This window comes from Hypoxylon fragiforme (genome assembly GCF_022984875.1).
Source record: "Hypoxylon fragiforme strain CBS 206.31 chromosome Unknown GGS25scaffold_1, whole genome shotgun sequence".
Lineage (NCBI taxonomy): Eukaryota > Fungi > Ascomycota > Sordariomycetes > Xylariales > Hypoxylaceae > Hypoxylon > Hypoxylon fragiforme.
Genome location: NW_026054756.1, coordinates 589,067 through 609,004, shown reverse-complemented (window position 1 = coordinate 609,004; position 19,938 = coordinate 589,067). Strand labels below are relative to the sequence as shown.

Here is a 19,938-nt window from a genome sequence, read left to right as displayed (position 1 = left end):
TTCATACATACTGCTAGTAGTACCTAGTAACATTCTGATAGTGCCCAGTCATCAATAACAATATTTATAAACGAAAAACTACATTTTGAAGAAATGTCATGTTGATCATACTTTTTACTAGCCCAAAAGTCATAATAACCAGCCGTGCTATACACCATTAAAATTACGAGTCTATTCGTACATGTCTCCGCCCTTAACAATTGACTCCCTCCTGTCCCAGGAGTTAGGCTGTGTGTGCCTTGGTATTGTGTGCCCTGGTATCGTGACTGAGAAAGCCCACCTGATAATGTTAACTGCTGCTCAGAAACAGTGCTGGCCTATAAATTCCACTAATAATGATGCTCAAGGCCGACTTGGTATTCCTCACTACCTATGCTCCATAACGCCCAGGGTAAAGGAGAGTCGAGCGCTCCTTCGTACCTGAAGAGTAATATAAAAAGAAAATCCAGATATTCTTTGCCAACGAATGCCAAAGCGTTCAAACGCAACCCCAATTCCCTTCACATAGGCTTATCCTCGTCAGTTCGTGGTGCAAGAAGCGTCATTGAGTCAATCGTACAGTGAGGCGAAGGAGACGTCACAGTTCTCCAGGGGGAACAGAAGATCGGCGTGCAGAAGGGCGGTAAAGTTATAGACATATCCAAACGAGGTATCTGGAAGAAGGAGCGATTCGATCGCCGTTTCTACCGTTCGGAAGTAGATGAGGAAGAGTTTGACCCTGTTACGTTGGACTTCCGTCGACTGAGCCGGTTCTTCTGTGAGTGAGATGGCGAAGGGGATGAGGACGAGAGGGAAGCATTTGACTTCCGCCGTTTCTACCGTTCGGGAATCGGTGACTTTGCCAACCGTCCGCCAGCGCTGATACGCTTTTGCAATCGTGCGTCCTTATCGCGCTGTAGTCGTTCGCTCGGGCTATGACTTAGATTAGTCGACACTGACGCACCCAGGGCCTCGACGGCCGCATTCCGACCACGCTTCTGCTCGATGTACATCTGCCCGCTTCGGCTTAGAGGAAAGGCAGGCATCGTTGAGGGTATTTCAGCCCCATTCTGTATCAGCATCTCAGCAATTGGGAACGGAACGACTCGAGCTTCAGTATCTTGTCGCCCATTTCCAGGAGTTGCAGGGGACGGCGATGCTGGATCTGCGGCTGCGAGGGCTAAGAAGACCGGGTGAGTTCCACGAACTTTGTCAAGAACATTGGGGTTAGCCTTCAGTGCCAATGCGTATATGACTTGCTGGATCTCATTTCGTTTGATAGCTGCGAGAAGCGTTTCATCAGCTGTTGGGTACCGCGAGAGAGTAGGTGATATCGGCTCCACGTAAGCTCTATCCACGTATTTTGCCGTAATGAACTTCAACCGTTGCTCCCGAGTGGCCTGGGGGCCTGGCTTGAGGTTTGGATCAAGTTTTGACTCCCACACCATGTTGGATACTCTATTTCCGACTAGAAGCAATAGCTCGATTATATCGGGCGTAAACGATGTGATGTCGAGTGTGAGTGACCGGACTTTGCTGATATGTGTTCCGAGGGATCGATGAATACCACTACATTCAATACAGAGAATGATCGCGAGGTTGATCGAAACCCACTCAACCTTAGACCCGCTGCCGCAATCAGCACACCAGCAATTCCCTTGATCATTGTCGCGAAGCATTTGGAGAAGTTTATCAGGATTCTCGTCGTAACTAGGCGTTCGTGCGTTGGCAGGTCGCGCCCCAACCGTAGTGCGGCGAGAGGGAGGAGCAGACGAAGTGTTGTTGTGAGAACCGTGATGAGAACCGTGGTTTACGGAGCTGCTCTTTCCAGTCAGAATCGACCCAATGTCGCGCTTAAGGCTGGTAGTCGACTCTCCCGGAGACGTCGGCTTCTCTTTGAGACCACGGCCCTCTACTGCGCTCTGGAGGGCGTTGTTGATGGAGAGGATCCAGCTATTCATATCATCGCCCGACGTTGCCTGATACACTCTCTTGTAATGAGGAGTAATTACTTCGAAACAAAATCTTCGTTCTGCGTTTCTCGCTTCACGAACGGAAGCCATGCGAAGATCGATGGGGTCCATGTGCAGATCCAGCTTTTGCTTCCAGTTGCTATACTCCGACAACTTGCCTTGGTCAAGAACGACCCAGAACCTACGTTTGTTAGTGCGGTGCCAGTGTTCAGTTAGACCTGACTTAACGTACTTATGCCAACCCTGCTTATTTAATGAAAGAGGGTCTACGTGAGTACCCGGTCGATTCAAGGCCCATAGAAGTCCTTCTTTGCGATGTGTCGAGTTCTTGTCGGCATTGGCGAGCTGAGTAAAATCCCTTTCCTCCAAATCACGTATACCCTTGAACTTCGACGTTTGCACGGGACTATTTAGTGAGGTAGGTCCAAGGCTGCCTGGGGACCTTGAGAGGTCCGTCCCTGTCGAGACCATAGGCCCGGAATTGCCGGTAGGGGTAGGTTTAAGCTGAGAACTAGTGCTGTCCGCCCGGCCAAGTTCAGAGTCGGAAGTGTGTTGGTTGCCATTGACATTGTGGTTCGGAGTTGTGTTGGCCGAGGTCACGGTGTCTGGCTCGTTGTACTGAAGGTTGCTCTTTTCGAGCACGCGCCTTTTCTCCTCTCGTTCACGTCTCTGGTACTGAAACTCTTTATCGGCATCTTGAACCTCACTGGCCAAAGCCTCCAGTTGTGGGAGCAAGCCTTCAACTTTGTGGGCAGTAGCTAGAAACGTTCTTGCCTGAACGTCCGCGTATTTGGTTAAATGTGATAAGACTTCCTGTTCCTTGCGGCCACCATGCAGATCTTGCATGAACGATGAATAGTCAAAACGTTTGAGCTCAAAATTTCTTCTCTTCGTCTGGTATTTTGTATCGCTTTCGGCCAGTTTCTTGGTCTTTGCCGAATCTTGTCGTTGGCCGAGGTAACGAGATACGTAAGAATAGTAATCCTTGCTCTCCTCTTCAAAGTCTCGTCTTTTAGATTCTGCTTGTTTGATATCGTACGTATACAGTTTACCTATAGGGTCGATAATAATCTTCTGCAAGTTTGCCGTATTTTGCCGCTCATAAGCAAGGATTTCCCTCGCAATTTTATCAAAGTAATGGTCGATAGCAGGTTGAACTGCATTGGCATTCGTACCAGACGCTTCCCGGAGGGCTTCTACGAAGCTTAGGAAAGCATCGTTCGCCTCAGTCTGAGCCGCGTATGCATGTTCAGCCCTTTTTAAGACTTTCTTCATCTGAGTTCTCATGTTGCCGGTCTTCTGCTCGAGGGCTTTAATGGTGGCCCTGAAGACTGGTCCATCGTCGCTCACAGTCATATCTTCGCCAGGTCGAGGGCAGGCTATGTCAACCTTGACTGATTCTCGCGAGCCTGGCACAATAGTAGGCGCCACGGATAATGGGTCTTGCTGAAGGTTTACCGGAGAGTTAGGCTCGTCTTGTTCGCTAATACGAGAATCGACGGATTGAGATGAGGGGACTCGGATCCTCGGCGGTACTGCTAATTGAAAAACGGGAGAGGGGGAATTTGGTTGGGTTGGGGTAAGCGAAGTATCTAGAGCACTCTGTTAGACGTAGACGGAGGTGTGTATGAAGTCGGCGGTAGACTCACTGGAAACCCAAAAGGAAAACCGAGCTAATGTATCTAGGCGGTGTGCTCTCTGATCGTACTCGACAAACTAAATATCATCAGCAATGGAACTTGTAGGCAGCTAGATTCACATACGCTGCAGACATTCCTCCACCCCCCTCCGGCATCTTCTGTGGGCTTCGGCGGCTTCCACTTCCACGACCACTCGAATGTGACTGACGCACTTCCTCCTGTTGAATAGTCGCCCACAAGTTCAACATTGGCATTTTTATGTAGGTTTGGGTCGGCGTGGAATTCGCGAGTGACTAGGTTTTCAAGTTCTCTGCTTGTCGAAGCATATACATAAGTCAAGCCGTTGATGAGGCTGTCAGTACCACTAACGCCTTCTTCTTGACGAACCACAAAGGTGAAATTGAAAACGAGCTCGTCTTCATTATTGAGTTTGAGGAGAAAGTTCGGCGTGTTCGAAGGTTCGTTGTCCTAAAAAGGCGCTATTAGAGACGACGTACAACGGTATCAAGGCTGAACAATGTCGGCCCCTTGTCGAATTCGAGACTCACCTGAATGAATTCGACCGGGCTGGAGTCGCCCAAGGATCGCAAGGCTGTAGCCCGTGTAGCGGGGAAGGCATTAGGAACGACGGTAATGGACGTGCGCCGTCGAGGGCAGGTAATGGTTAGGGATGCAATTGATACTATATTTGATCAGTTTAAGTTGCGCGCATCGCAAAAGGAGTTGACGAACATCGATTTTGATCCCTTAGATAGATGGCAGCGCCATCATCGGGTCTGCTGCTCACGATTCCCATGGTGAGAATAGCGGGCCAGATGAAAGGCCGCGCAAAAAAATAAAGGTGATAATCCAGTCAAGTGTATGGTATATGATAAAAGGGTAGAAGAAGTATGGTATAGAATAAGGGTGTGGATGATATATTAACGAGGTTAGTGACGTTGTAAGAGAGATAAGTATCAAATTGGGGAAAAGGTGGTGTCGCAATGGTCGCAGCAACCGCAGTACTGATTGTTGCGGGCAGCCAATCCGATTGAGTTGAAAGTTGCGCTATGGACAGGTTTTGGCGGGGTTCAAAGTCATTCGCAGGCAACTGAAAGGGTACCGTAAAAGGGGGCTAAGGAGTGGGCGCTCAGCGTTGCAACAAGCGTTGCAATAAGCGTTGCAGGTGTTGCAGGTGTCAAGTCCAGTCGTGTTTGCCTTGCGCCGAATATAGGTACCTCAACCTGGCCAAGCATAGGTACTAGGTACCCTAGTATGCAATAGATGCAATAGATGCAGCCCTAGAGGCAATGAGCCCCCAACTTTGAAGGTTTAGTCACCAAACGATGCAAAATATAGGTAGCACAGCGCAATCTACATGCAAATACGTTAGACCCAGGAGTGGCGCAATTGTAAGTTTTCGCAAGCTTTCATCACACGAACAGGCCAAAAAGAGATCCGACGGAAACACGAGGGCGGCAGGGCAAAAACAGGGCAGGGGGGTGTCTCTCTCGTCAAGACTCAAGTGACAATAATAAAGAACAGAATCGATTTATAGCTGAAACAACTTTGCCTGGTTGGCTGAAAAAGAATGACCCGTACCTTTTCTGACAGGCACACGCCAGCCTGTAAGCACTCGTGGACAATAAGGCTGAGCTGAGCGTAGACTTGTCCAACACTGCATATGATGTCTAGACTAATGCATAAGTAGGTAGGTAGACAGGTAGGTATCCAATGTTGTATTCGGGTCAGGATCGCGTGCTCTTGGAGAGAATATGGTGTTTGGTCTAAAGAAGCCTTGTGATTTAAAGCAAGTGTAAAATGCGCCGTAAACAGCTCTCCTGTTGTATACCTCGAGCGTTGTTGTAAAGTATACCTAGGTAAGTAGGCAAGTATAATATGTGACAGTAAACGATTTGGAGTTCAGATGTTGATGAACATTGATGTTAAGTTAAAGAGTTGAAGTACCAGAGGTAAGTTATGAATTCAAGAAGAACGAGAAAGGAATATGTAGAAGCCTACCCTAGCAGGTAGAATCTACCGTGTACTAGGCCAGCCTTAAGGTTCAGCCAGGAAAGCGCTACGTGTGTAATGGATATGTAGTAGCTTTGCTAAAGGCAGGTACGGTACGCAGTCTTTGGCGCACCCAAGATGGCCTACCTAGGGTACACACTTACATAACATAACATTATGTGCACACTTCATACATCCATGGATCATTGATGTGAGTATAATTCTATGTAGGTCTATTAATGTACATATGTAGGTTAGGTATGTCAAGTGTTATCAGCCAGTCTCAACTTCCTTTAGCAGCATTTGAACATCCACCTGTAGGTATGTAGGTATGAGATAGATACATCATAATTCCAATGTCACATGTCACCTGCGTTGGTGAGTTACCAATACCCCAGGCAGCCAGCCTACAGTACAATACCTACATATGTACAATACATTAGAGGCACGCACCTCGTCTTATGGTGACTAAGAGGATAACAGTCTGTAACGTCTATCGTAGATATGTAAGACCTGAATCGCATTTCCAAAGTCACGAAACCGTCCAACTCAATTTATACTAACCTAACCTAGGTGTTTAGGCTTTCTCTTATGTCACAAGACCCCCGAACGCACTCGTAGTGAACGGAGGATCGGGAACACACCCGCAGAAGAGTTTTAATGACGAAACTCAATCAACATCAAGAGGTTAGTGGCTTGGTGCGTAGGTAAACTAGCTATGTTAGTTGATTTGTTTGTTCAAGTTAGCTAGAACCTATCTTTGTGCAGCAAGATTATAATATGACTGCTACAGAAGGTCACATAGGTTGCCCCAAAGGAGACTGGCTTTGTTCTGAAGTTCGGGCTGTGATCCAACAGTAAAGTAAGGTTTGTCATGCCGTTACAAAGGGCTTTCGGAATTCCAGCTGGGTTACCAACAACAAAACACCAGCAACCATCACACATGCCCGGGACGTTGGAACCTCGTATATGTATATACAGACGCAAAAGAGAACCTTAAAATTGTGTCTTACTAATATGTACATGCGATGTTGTGGATTAGGCGATGGAACATTTCGAAGTTTGTAATATCTCTCTTCCAGCGTTTTAACACTGGCAGATTGGTGAGACAGCCATTCAGATGGATCCATGGATGGCATTAATGTGTACAGGCCCATAAGCCGCCACTGGAATCAGACACCAATGGCATTGTGGTAGATGGATACAAACATCCATAGTTTGGCACACCAGACGTAAAAGAAACTACATATTATTAGTAGATACTAGATACATACATATGTAGTAGCAATATAGCTAATATACCTAGTAGATATATCAGTATGCATCAATCTATTGAAAGTAGGTATTACATGTACATTAGGGTAGTAAAAGATTGAAGAGCACATGTGCAGGAGAGGGAAAAGACAGCCAGGGATTCAGGGATTCAGGGATTTCCCACTACCCTAGTTATCGATACCCAGATAACTACCATAAATACCATATGCAATTGTACAATACATACAACGTGACATTACCTTCCCTATTGGATGGAAATTAGAAGGGACCCCTCATTCAATTTAAGTATTGCATTCTAAAGGAATGTACTCGACCAAATGACGTTGTTAATAGTAATGTTTATAAAAGGGAAAAGAGAAAATGAGAAAGGGATATTTGGAGAAAAAAAATAGAAATAGAAATAAAAGAGAAATGTACGACGAAGAAACCTTCCAGAGTCGCCCAAACATACCAATAATAGACACTCATATCTATTTCTATTTCTGGTGACATAGCCGACACACCTTTAGCGCCAATTGCCGGCATCGTCACCTGCAACCCACGTACCTAGTGGTACCTAACTACATACCTAGTAACCTAACCTTATTACTACCAGGTACCCAGCTACCTAGCAGTTATAGGTACCGCCGTTAATTGCCAAACGTCTTATCGTCCATCATCTATCAATAACCGCCTGACCGACCAAACTCCCTCCAGTGCTGTCGCCTCTTCCTACACATAACAACTACTCACCTCTACTCACCCAGCCTGAATCACATACCCTACATACATGTACATAATCTGCATGTGACTAAATAACTGAACTTTTCGACTACCACAGTACTTCCCAAAATACTACAGGAAATTAAAAAATAAAGATTTTTAACCCCAAAAACAAGACGGTTTAGACGTTTGGACTATAACGCTAAGAACATGCGGCGAAAGTAATTTGACAATCTAGACCGAGACTACTAGCTCATGAGAGACGAGTCCAGCACTTGGCTTCACCTTACGCCATGTCATCGGCTTCGAGAAAGTCGCTTCAACAGCTTCACAGCCGCATAAACAGCATACAGGGTGTCGATGGAAGAGGTCGATCTGATTCGAGCGCCAGGCAGTTAGCCGTAAGCCACGACGATGCCTATACCTATGCCCTACGAATCGCATATCTACATTACCTTCTCCAACCCAAAACGAAACGAAAGCAATGGGTTCCTGCACCGAAGCCTGCGGCCCGGACATATACGTCCAATGTCGGGGACTTGGTTAGAGAGTTTGTTCCGGGCAACTCTAGTAGCGTAAAGCTTCCCCATAACTTTCGCACTCCGCTCGAGAAGAGGTTAGAACGAGTCATCATGGGTGCCGAAAAATTGCCTGGATATAATGAACCTGCTGTTAAGAAGACCTTCGCCCAGGCCTACACAGCATTTACGGAACAGGCCTTCCGCAAGAACATGGATAAAGAGCGCAAGGTCGAACCACTGGTGTTGATATTTTATTCAGCTGCTACCAAGGCCTGTAGTCTCGGCCACGAGCGAAACGATGATTCGTGGAAGCTTCTGGTAGACCGGCATGTTGCCCTCTTTATCAGGCTCCTAACCAGCATATTACGCGATCAGGGGCATGAGCGAGATAAGCCGGACCTCATGACCAGGCTAAATACTCTAGAAAATAAGCTCCTAACCAACGACCAGAATCTGTACATTGATACCGGTCAGAGCTCGGGTCAAACGATTGAGGTAGTGGTGCCGCTAAGTTACGATGTCAAAGATATGCTTATGGTCCAAGTTGTTGCGAGGATCTTCGGTCTTTCTCATTCTGACGTTCAGGGCCATATCGATGCCCAGCGTCAAGTCTGGACCGAGGAGGCTGCTCTGAAGGATCTTAAGTCATACCAGCATCGACTAAATTCTAATGCAAGCGGCGCCTTGGGGAGCCAGGATTTTAATACCGACGAGGCCTACCAGGAATGGAAGAAGGCAGAGGCGCCTTTTCTTTCCCAGATGATGATGGAAGTCCTAACGACTCAGCCAGAATTAGCGAGGAGGTCTACCGCTTTCTATGCAAGCTCCGATAAAGCGTTACCTTTGAGCCCTGGCTCGGCACATCCAGATGATAAAAGAGCATCCATGTTTGGCATTGACCACGCATTGAATCTTGGATCCATGTCCCTTGAAGATGTTGGCAGCATCAGGACTGTAGACGAGCCTAATTATACCTTCATCCCCCCTGATCCCCGGGAGTTTTTCAAGGTCATCACCAAATACGCCCTTGAGTTCGATGCTATGCACGACGATGAAACTGAGCAATCAAATCTATTCTCGAAGTCATCAATGGAATTGCTAACAGAACTATGCGTCCGCTGGCGGATTCCGCAGTTTACTCGTCTTGTCGTCTTCTTAGAGGTGGCGGCCCGCAGGTTTACTGATACAATGTTCACTGTGATTGATTTGGATAATGCTTTTGATCTGGTCAAGATCCCGCCGCCAGAAGCGAAAAAGCCACCACACATCTACCTCCATAATGAGAGCCTTGAAACTATAGATAGGAGCAAGTGGACTACCACGGACTACACTGTGTATCAAAAAACCCTATATACACTAAACGACACACTCCTGCGCGACCTTTACGATACCTTGATGCATTGTTACGAACCCAAACCTCCGTCCGTCGGGCCAGCGCTACACGTGTTACAAACCCATATATTTGGCGACCCTAGTTTCTCGCGAAGAGATGAAGACGCACAGGAGTACACCCGTATTCTGCAAACCGGCTTACAGGAGCAGGCGGCACTCGTTTACCGCGGATTTCTAGATGCCGAGATCCCACCAAAACAGCAGGACTGGAATTTTAGCCATGTAGTTCAACTTGGAAATTCAGTCGTGAAATTATGCGAAAGGATTCAAAAGCGATACAAGAAAAACCCAGAGATATTGGGCGTCAACCCACTGACCGTGCTCGTGGAGACCATGTTTCCCAATTTCGAGGACGACGCCCATGATCTAATAGGGAGAATTGTGCAAGTCGCCAAGGATCGAGGGGAAGAGCTAGCAATTCAAGATGGGTTTGATTTGTACAAGGAACTCGTAGAAATTCGACGTATCCATAGAACATCTCTCCCGGGCCGACCTTTCACGTTCGATGTTGAGGAGTTACTTGTAGACTTTGTTTGGCGTTGGATTCAGAATGCCGAAACTCGGGCCGAGGAGTTCGTTGTGGAAGCCATTAAGCAGGATCCATTCCAAGTACGAGGTCATGGGCCGGGTCATATTTCGTTAGATTCGGAGCGTCACAGCCATTCAATTATCGATATGTTTCAACTCTTTCACCAGACTGCGGATCAGGTCTTCCAACTTGGATGGGACAACGATATCCACCACGCTAGATTTATGACCACGCTGTCCAAGATATTCGCCAACAGCATTGCCCAGTATTGTGAGATTGTGGACCAACGATTCGTGAAAGAGATGGACACGCCAAGGCCAAACGAGAAAGAAGCGGCAGCATCAACCCAAACGACGCAAGGAAGATTTATGCAATATGCTAAAGATGCCTGGAATACCAAGGACAAGATTGAGCCCTTCCAATTTTACCCAGAGGTAGGGTGAATATTGTCTACTTTATTTTGGCTTGATGCTAACGAATATACCTACAGTCTTTAGTAAAGCTCAATAACATCGAATGGGCAATGCAGGAGCTTGATAAGCTCGAGAGGTCCATGAATGTTGATGCTTGTGCTGATATACTTGAAAAAGCTGATGCGCCTAAGAAGCAAGTCAGACGGCCAGCCAAGTATGTCTTTACGATCAAAATAGTCGAAGCCGAGGAAATTAAGGCCTGTGATCCGAACGGAACAAGCGACCCATACGTAGTACTTGTGGACGAATATCAAAAGCGTTTACACAAAACACGAATTGTCATGAGAAGTCTCAATCCTCGATGGGATGAGTCTGTCGATGTCACGGTTTCAGGGCCTCTTAACATTGTAGCTACGATCTGGGACTACGATACTTTCGGTGATCACGACTTTGTTGGAAGAACCTCATTGAAATTAGACCCCATACACTTTAGTGATTATCTCCCTAGAGAGTTCTGGCTCGACCTTGACACGCAAGGCAGAGTTCTTCTAAGAATCAGTATGGAGGGAGAACGAGATGACATCCAGTTCTACTTCGGAAAGGCATTCCGACATCTCAAGAGGACAGAACGAGATATGGTCCGTAAAATTACAGACAAGGTAGGCCAACTTCTCGACACACCAGGTGCCCGCTTGAGCAAGCAGCTAACTATGTATCCAGCTCACGCGACACATCAACGCGTCGCTCTCTTATGAAGCTTTACGCAACCTACTTGGGCGTAACATCACTTCGCAAGTCGGTTCGTTCTTCAAACGATCGTCGACGATCCCACAAGTCACGGGCACTGAAATTGAAAACGCGTTGCAATCCCTCTTCGCATACTTCAACGACAACTTCGCCACGATGAAGGAGACATTGACAGAAGCCACTATGGTTGCAGTTATGACGCGTCTGTGGAAAGAAGTGCTAATGGCCATCGAGTCACTTCTCGTGCCACCCCTGTCAGAGAAACCGTCTAATCAACGGCCGCTCAGCCAGCGTGAGCTCGACGTAGTCTACAGATGGCTGGAGCTCCTTTTCGAGTTCTTCAACGCCAAAGATGAGGACGGAGAGGTTCTCGGTGTGCCCATAGAAGTCCTCAAATCGCCTAAGTATCACGAGCTCGCCTCGCTCAACTTTTTCTACTTCGACACCACCGACAACCTGATCCGCACATCGGAACGCATGGCGGCAGCTACAGCACAGCGCCAGCAACAGCAACTCCAAGGCCAGATGAGCTCGAACCGGCTCTCGGCACCCGCAACGTTGGGCACGTCACTAGGGACCGGTGCGCATGCCGGCCCTGCCTTCGCCAGCATGGGCACTATCCGCAGGGGCAAGAGTATCATGATGAGCCGTAACCTTGGCACTATGCGCCGCGCCAAAGAGGAGAAACGCAAGGAGGCCCAAGCCGACCCCTCCGACGACATGATCCTACGTATCCTACGCATGCGACCCGAGGCCGCCGGTTACCTCAAAGAGAGGCACCGCCAAAAGGAGCGCATGGCTGCCGCCGCCGCTGCCGCTATGATTGTCAAGCAAAGCGTCACACAGGGCTGGAACACGCCCGGTAGTAATTTTGGGCGAGGTGGCGTCCCACGGCGCTGATTTACTTGTCTGGCATGGAGCAGAATCATAGAGAATCGAACATATATCATGCCGAAGCCGAAGTTTAGAAAGAAAGAAGTTAAGCAAGGTTAGAAGAGCTCGGTTTTTTGAGGACTTGTAAGAGGCAGACGAGCGAAGACAGCGGAACTATACATAGGGAGAAACAACCGTGGTTTTTCTATCCCACTTACAGTATCTATACATGTCTAGGTACCTACATGCCTACAGTATTTGCCAACCATGACCCCTTCGAGTTGCCTATGGCTAGCTAGGGACTCGACCGATATCTTCCCTATGGTGTCTTGTAGCAAAGCACAGTTCTATAGGTATGCCTAATAAGTAATGGAAGGCTTATTCGCCGTTGAGGAGAAAGGGGGGAGAAGGGGGGCAGAGCAGAGAGGAGAGAGAAGAGCAAATATGATGAGGCGTTTTCTAAATTTGGCTTTAACTACCTACCTAGTTTTATTTTATGATTGATTTTATACCTATCTTGTTTTTGTTTTTGTTAAAGTCAACCTTGGAAAGCAAGCAAGCAAGCAAGCAACAAACTTGAAGTTTCGGTGGCATCGGCATTTTTTTTTTGTTGGCATTGGCCTTTTCGATTGATACCTTTGTTTGCTTGCTTGTTTGATTTTTTTTCTCACGCTCCTCCTCTCTACTCACTACTTCCTCGTCCCTCACCCCTCCCTTCCATGGATGTTACCTGTCTGCCTTGCTGACCCTGCTTGAGGCTTTTTATCATCGTCTACTTACCTACCTTGGTTCTTCTGGCTACGGCTACCTTTACGTTACCCACCTGGTATGTTTCTGGTCGATTCGTTTTTCGTGGCGGGAAAGTGGTGGATATCTTGTTAGTCAGGTAGTAGTAGGTTGTTGGCTGGCTGGCTGGCTGGCTGGGAGGTTGATTTGGTTGTAACTAGAATACCAGAATGAAGCGAGCGAGCGAGTGAGCACCTTGGATTGAAATTGATATTGATATTGATATTGAGATGGAATGAAATGAGATGACTTGTGGGAATTTGCGATATAGAGGTAGATGCCTATCTAGTTAACATTGAATAGAAGGTATCCACTAGGTAGGTAGTTACTTGGCACCTGCCTGGGTATGTGTATGTGTATGTGACTATGTTGTGTGGGCGATGGATGGTCTCGAGGTCGTATAACAGACGAGGTTATATTTGCGTGTATGTAAGAAGGTGTGTAGGTATGTAACACACCTACCAAGTTACCCAGCTGATAAACTTAATATTCATGTTAGAATACGAAGGGGAATGGTGGTGGTGCTCGCCGTGCTGACGGTAACGGTTACAGTGGCCGTGACAGCGACGGGTCACGGTGAGTAATCAAGATGCGATGAGATGAGTTGAAATTGAGGATTGCATACCTAAGCAGGCTCAACTTCCTTCCTTCCTCCTCCTCCTCTCCTCCTCCTCCTTGTTCATTGTCCCCTTCCCGACACCTCTTGCGTCCAATGAAAAGCGCAGGCGCGCGGTGCGTGGTCGGACGGGATTTCTAGTTGTCCACGAGACCTTGGTCAGATGCAGGCCGTAGGCAGGCCGGGGCTTGCTTCCAAGGCTGGCTGGCTGGCCTGGCCTGGCCGGCTACCGTACCTACCTAGGTATCATCCAAAAAAGGATGGATGCGAAATATTGGTAGGTAGGTAGGTAGGTATGTAAGATAGATAGGATAGGGAACACGACGTCTCACTTATCTAGGTAGGTACCTATAGCACCTACAATATCTACAAAGCCTGCTAGGGACTCTACTGATTATGTAAACCATCCCGCCGTGCCCCGCGCCTATTCCCGGGTATCGCGATTGTGATTATATTTCTTCCCCGTGGTATCTGGTAGGTAGGCCGGTACGGTACCTACATGCCCACCCCATACCCTACATACATACATACCACTTTACGTGCCGCGGCTTCGCAGCTTGTTTCAAACACCAGTAGAAGCGCCCGCCTAGCCTGTACCTACCTACCTACCTATCTATGTGATACCCACCCAGGCACGACAGAGATAGAAACGTGATCAAATCAAAAGAAAAGGCCTGGTCGCTTAGGTAGGTAGGTAGGTAGGTAGGTAGGTAGAGAGGTGGTCACCTGAGTTGCCGGGGTCCTATCACGGCAATACCAAGCTAAGGGCGGGCCAAGCACCGCGAATAACCTCAAATTTCGCTTCTGCCTACCTAGGCCAGGGGCCACGGAGGGGCAATCTTTTCTTTTCGTGTGTCTTTCACGTTTAGTCACTAGATACTACTTAGGTAGGTATGTAGGTACCTATACACTACATATATCATCCATGCTAAGTATCTACATATCTGCCTCTGATATCTATACCATCACCGTATTATTATTGTGCTACACCTCTTGGTGTGTTTTTTTCGATGGTATCGTTTCCGTCATACATACACCTAGGAGGTATGTATGCTGAGCTAGCTACCTACCCGTGCCTGTAAGAACTCAGAACGTGTTTCGCATAACTCCGTACGGAGATTTTAACTATTAAGTCCTCCACCTCCCACGAGGCGAGGCTGTCTGTCTGTCGTCGCTTTTCTAGGGGCAAATGAATGTGTTTCCTCTCCCTGTCGCTCTCAACCAGAGGTTGGATGGGAAGCACATCACATGAGTGATGCCCTGTACCAGACTTTTTTAGGGCAATGGGGTAAAATAGGTAGGAAGATCGCCAGCAGCGATCATCGCCCCCCTCTCTCTCCCACCTCCCCCAAAGGTTTGGCCTTTTTTTTTTTTTTTTTTTTTTTTTGGTTTTGGTTTTGGGCTGCGCACCCTTTAGAAAACAAGGCAAGGTTAGCTAGGTAGGTACTTAAGTTAGATGATCTCGACCCCGGAATTTCCAAATAATCGCCCCATACCATACCCTCCCTCCTTTCCCCATGCCCCTTCACCCCAAGATTTGTCACGGTTAGATATCGGGGTTTATTAGGTGCCTATCTTATTGTGTGGCTATTGTGTGTAATCACCGCAAGGCCATGCTGGGCATGGGTAGCAGATCGGGGGGGGCGGTGGAAAGTGTCAAGTCAGTGCAATATAACTACTAGGGCAGCTACCTAGGTACCAGGTAGGTATGTAGTTAGGTATGTATGTATGTATGTAGTGTTAGTTGATCTCCTTTTAGTCTGAAACACCGAGAATTGTTCTGGCAGATCAGACGAAGACAGGACCCTGATTGCCGGGTCAGCTCATGGTCAGCTCGTGAATATCTCCCGCCGACCCTTTGATTATCATTAGGTTAGATCGTGAAGCTACACAAGCAGGTAGGTTAGGTGTTTAGGAAGTAGCTTCGCGAACATACGCAGCAATCTACGTAAAGGGCTAGATTAACATTAAACTACCTACATACCTACCTAACCTACATACATAGGTGGCCTACCTAGGTCAAAAAATGGGCTCCGTTTTTTAGCTTGGCGGTTTAAGGAGCTTTTGGCCCTGGCGAGAGTTTCCGCTCCGAGCGGGCGGGATATACTTCGAAATATGCCATTATGGTAGATTTTTTATCATCAAAAGCCGAAAAGAGACAAAGAGGACGGCAGGCTAGTTCGTGGAGACACTACCGGAAATGCCACCACACACGTGCTAGACAATTTCGTGCTTTGTGTGCACAAGCGAACAAAAGACGTGAGCCAAAGAATAGCCTTCTCGCGTGCTGGTGGAGTCTTCCCGTCTGGCGGTGTCGGACTGGTAGAGTAGATATGTACATGTAATAGTTACAATAGTTACAATACAAGTACAGGTCCAGGTTAGGGCGGCGTAGTTCTATTTTTTTGATGGATTTAAGGGTCCTCGGCACGGCTATGATAATCAGCAGATCTACCGTGGAACATACGAATTCGGTCCTCAACCTGCAAATCCCGATCCTTCATTTCTTACGAAAAGACGATAGAACATTGACTAGAAAGTCTGGCCCTGATCAAGAAGAAACGATTTCTCCAAAGATTGCCTCATTCGAGCTTTGGTCGATAAGTCTGTTCCATGATGCGAAACACTGGCGTGTATACCCGACATCTAGGTAGTCAGTTTTTATTTTATTTTTCTATCGAACTGTTCAACTGCTCAACTGGCTTAGCCTCCGAGACTGCTGCGGGAGTCGGGTGGCCTAGTCCCATGTACATACCAGGTATGTAAGTAGTATTAGCGCTTGTGTCTCTAACGAGGCAGCCGAAGGCACTACTCTACACTCGGCAGGGGAATTCTGGTACGATTTCATAATAATACGGTGAGTTATACCAGAAGATAAAAAGAAGCTTTAAAAAAAGGTCTTGTTGTCCGTGGACTAAGTAGGTATTAAGTGGACATTTCTTCGGTCATTCCTTGTGTATCACCGGCGAGACTTCTCGAATTGCCCCTCTGGTGGGGTTGGTGCTGGTGCTGGTGCTGGTGCTGGTGTTGGTGTTGGCGTTGGCGTTGGCGTTTAGATGCCGAAGAATGAAGAAGTCAAAAAAGGGGTCCATCTGACCCTCCTACCCTCCAAGGTTATGGGTTATGTAGGACCTACATAGGCACCTGTTTTCCATATTGGTTTGGTTAGTATCGTGGCGACTGTATGGTGATAGTGAGTATATCGCCAACTATCGAACGTATTAACCGTAGGCTGCTTCATTTCCACCCTAAAACATCGTGTGCTCCGTTGCTTAATTTCGCCGCTAGTGTTTAATAGCCCTACGTGGAATCCGGGCATTTTGTGATCTTTACCTAGGTACATAAGCCGATCATCCGGGTTTTCCATACATGCCTCAAATGTTTACTACATACCTAATGTAGGTAGGTAGATAGGTAGGTATAGGTAGGTATAGGCAGGTATACAACTTACAGCCATAAGTCGTAGATGTTGACCTCAAAGTGCTAGTAGTACTGTCCCATAGTACACATGTAGTCTCAATCTTAGTGGCCTTCGGACTCGAGGCGATTTTGGGGCAACATTAAAGCTCACGCACACAGGTACGGGACAGCATCTGATTGCCTCGTGTGTCTTTCGAGGCCAGTACACTTTATGGAGCAAGGACCCCTGGGAAGACCTCCTGTTGGGCCCGGCTGGGTGCACATGCAGATTTGCAGATGCTGTGACGTCACCCAGCAGATATGGGGGTGGAAGATAGCAAGATCCTGGTTGGTTTTTAGGCCCATTTGTTTACATGCATAGTACTTAGTATCTACATACTAACATACCCAGTATGTATGTACTATGTATGTACATATATGTAGACCACATGGAGTCATGGACTTCAACCAGAGTCTGTGCATTGCACTTAGGGTTGTTGCTTTGGGAAGATGAAGAAGCATCTCGAACACTTGTGATGGTAAGTCACAACTTAGTGTTTGAAATGTTGCAATGTCCTGTCGATCAATGTTAAGATGGAACGAGAAAGGAAAAGTGATCGAAGAAGAATTCGAATCTTTGTCGTCCCCTTTAATCTAATCCCCAAGGAATTGCTTCTGTGTGTCGATTATGAGATTCGTCCAGGTAGGTATGTATACTACTAGTAGTAGATATATCTACCTAAATATAATAAATTGGGTGAGATTTAGAACAAGATCGATCCTAGACAGTACCTAATAACCTACATATGTAGTTCATAGATACTGACTGACATATAGATATACATGCCTACCTAAGGTAAGTAAATAGATACATATGTATTAGATCAAACAAGTGAGGCGACAAAGCGTCGTGTCTTTCGTCTTCAATGATCGCTCTTTTACTCCGTAGTACGTACCCGGTACACGTACTATAGCAGTCTTGTGGGGAGCCCGACTTGTTGGCACTGGGCAACAGGGTTCAGAGCCAATACCCAGAGCCCGTAACAATGTCTTGTAGAGATATTGAGTTTGTGGTGGTGAGACAAGACGGGAACATCATTTCTTGACTGGCAGATTGGGTGGAAATATGGTTCCAGCAGACAAAAAGAGTATGGGGAATCCAACCTTGGATCCCTAGAAATGCAACAGTACTGTAATAGTATGTGGTACCTACTACCTACAGCATGTGCGACTTTCGGTCCAGAAGCCAGGCCAATCAAGAAAATTGAAATCGACTTACATACTTGAATCCAAGTAAGAGTGACTTTTGGTGCCGAAATCGAAGGGTTGAGGCTGGAGAAAGCAGTAATGTACACATAGCACACAGCACACAGCACACACAGAAAAACAGAGAGACAGAAAGACATGGTTAAGATGGACAAGATGGGCAGATGAATAGACGAATGAGGATAAGATCTAGAGATGAACTAGAATTAGTATTACCTAGGATATGACGTCACAGCCAATTGCTTGTTTAAAGATAGCACCATTAAATGCACCGCTTAATGTACTACGATGTATTTATGTACCTACAGGTAACAGGTTACAGAGTAGGTTAAGGTTTATACCAGCAGGTACCGTTGACGTACGTTTGATAGTAAAATATAATTACAGAGCTAAGCTGCTAGCTAAGATGCCCATCTGCCACTAATACTTCAGATTGGTAAATCGAAATATCCAAGTCCAGGTACTACCCTTGGATCATTATGATATAACATGTAGGTACAAACCTTAAGATAGTAGATAACTACCTACTGAGATGCAACTTCCCTGGCCTGGCGCCGTACATACGTAGGGGTTCTAGGGGCTCTACTAGCCTGCTAGGTGCCCTAATCTAGTGCTAAGCCTCTAGTTAGCAGTGGTACTAGGTATGTAGTCTGGAGATAGCATTGAACCACTTCAAGTTCATATTAGCAGTAGTATATACCTAGCATTCAGACTCCATCATGAGATGTTCTATTCCCTGGCTCGGCGGCTTGAATACGAGAATATCGCTTAGCCCCAAACCTGCCTCCTTGCAGTAGATGTAAGATCACAGATGCATCCATGGATTTGTATGTCTATATAATTGTATGTAGGTATGTGAGACTTGAGTAGCGTCAAGGTACCCGTTAATCCCATATGGATGGAACGTTAAGCACCGTCCTTGATACTAACAAGCTTGGACCTTGTAGATTTACCATCCACGTCCCGAAGGTGCGCAGTGCAAATGCATACCAATAATACCGTAATACCGGTTACAGACCTAGGTATGTGGGAGGGAAGATATCAACCTTGCTTTTAAGTAGATAAAGGATGTATGTACTTACATAACAACATAATGGCAGTACTATACCCCACAAACAACTTGACGCCTTCTCCCACAATGCGAAAATATACATGTGTGTAGCCTTGGAAGTTGTTGCATCCTTGAAGTATGCGTGTGTATATGTAGGTAGGTATTGGGTACATGTAGAACTCCCTGTATGTACTTCGAACTGACCGCTTACATTCATGGATCACATATGTAATACGATTTGTACATATTACTTACTATGTAGAGGTAACGTGCCCATGATTATTGCGAGGCCTTACGTACTTAGATACCGCGCGGCACATGCATACATAAATGTTTGGAACAATGATCTGTATTCGTGACATTGATGAGCAGCAGTAGCTGTCTGTGTTATATTGTCCGTGTGGGGGGTAGTAGACATCATATAAAGCGACTGTAGGGCAAAAGAATGTTCAAGTCGCTTGTCTTCAATGTTGGTATATATGTGTGTACCTTTATATATACATATAGATACTTGTACGTACGAATGGGTAAATTTTCTATTTAGTGTGTACTACCTAGTACATACATACCTCTAGGTACAGATAGTTATGTAGCTTCAGTGTTAATGCGCCCGCGCTTACACAGAGGGGGTAGCAGGTACTACAATATAAGAACCTTGAATGCATTGGGTAGGTTAGATCAACATACAATGATAAGACCGTTGCTTTTCCCATACGTGCATGTGTGTATGAAAATTGAACATACTGTATCTGTATTTCTGAATCAGGAACAACGAGAGAAGGGA

General features: G+C 46.6%; 3 protein-coding genes across 3 annotated transcripts; 1 reads left to right on the top strand and 2 right to left on the bottom strand.

Moving 5' to 3' along the window:
- Nucleotides 1–619: 619 nt before the first annotated feature.
- On the bottom strand, nucleotides 620–4,528 carry GGS25DRAFT_7908 (centaurin beta). Its single transcript, XM_049266019.1, has 6 exons — nucleotides 4,325–4,528; nucleotides 4,141–4,274; nucleotides 3,716–4,060; nucleotides 3,602–3,668; nucleotides 2,185–3,544; nucleotides 620–2,133 (listed from the first exon to the last, which is right to left on the bottom strand). The coding sequence occupies exons 1-6, from the start codon at nucleotides 4,386–4,388 to the stop codon at nucleotides 816–818; spliced, it is 3,288 nt and encodes a 1,095-aa protein (XP_049120960.1). The 5' UTR covers nucleotides 4,389–4,528; the 3' UTR covers nucleotides 620–815.
- A 3,326-nt stretch (nucleotides 4,529–7,854) lies between these two features.
- GGS25DRAFT_516488 (uncharacterized protein) lies at nucleotides 7,855–12,063 on the top strand (the record flags this gene model as incomplete). Its single annotated transcript, XM_049263205.1, has 3 exons — nucleotides 7,855–10,437; nucleotides 10,494–11,075; nucleotides 11,137–12,063. The coding sequence occupies 3 exons, from the start codon at nucleotides 7,855–7,857 to the stop codon at nucleotides 12,061–12,063; spliced, it is 4,092 nt and encodes a 1,363-aa protein (XP_049120959.1).
- Nucleotides 12,064–17,479: 5,416 nt separating this feature from the next.
- Nucleotides 17,480–18,250, bottom strand: GGS25DRAFT_468120 (uncharacterized protein). The gene is made up of 3 exons (XM_049259048.1): nucleotides 18,121–18,250; nucleotides 17,794–17,887; nucleotides 17,480–17,684 (listed from the first exon to the last, which is right to left on the bottom strand). The coding sequence occupies exons 1-3, from the start codon at nucleotides 18,241–18,243 to the stop codon at nucleotides 17,638–17,640; spliced, it is 264 nt and encodes an 87-aa protein (XP_049120958.1). The 5' UTR covers nucleotides 18,244–18,250; the 3' UTR covers nucleotides 17,480–17,637.
- Between the last annotated feature and the right edge of the window lie 1,688 nt (nucleotides 18,251–19,938).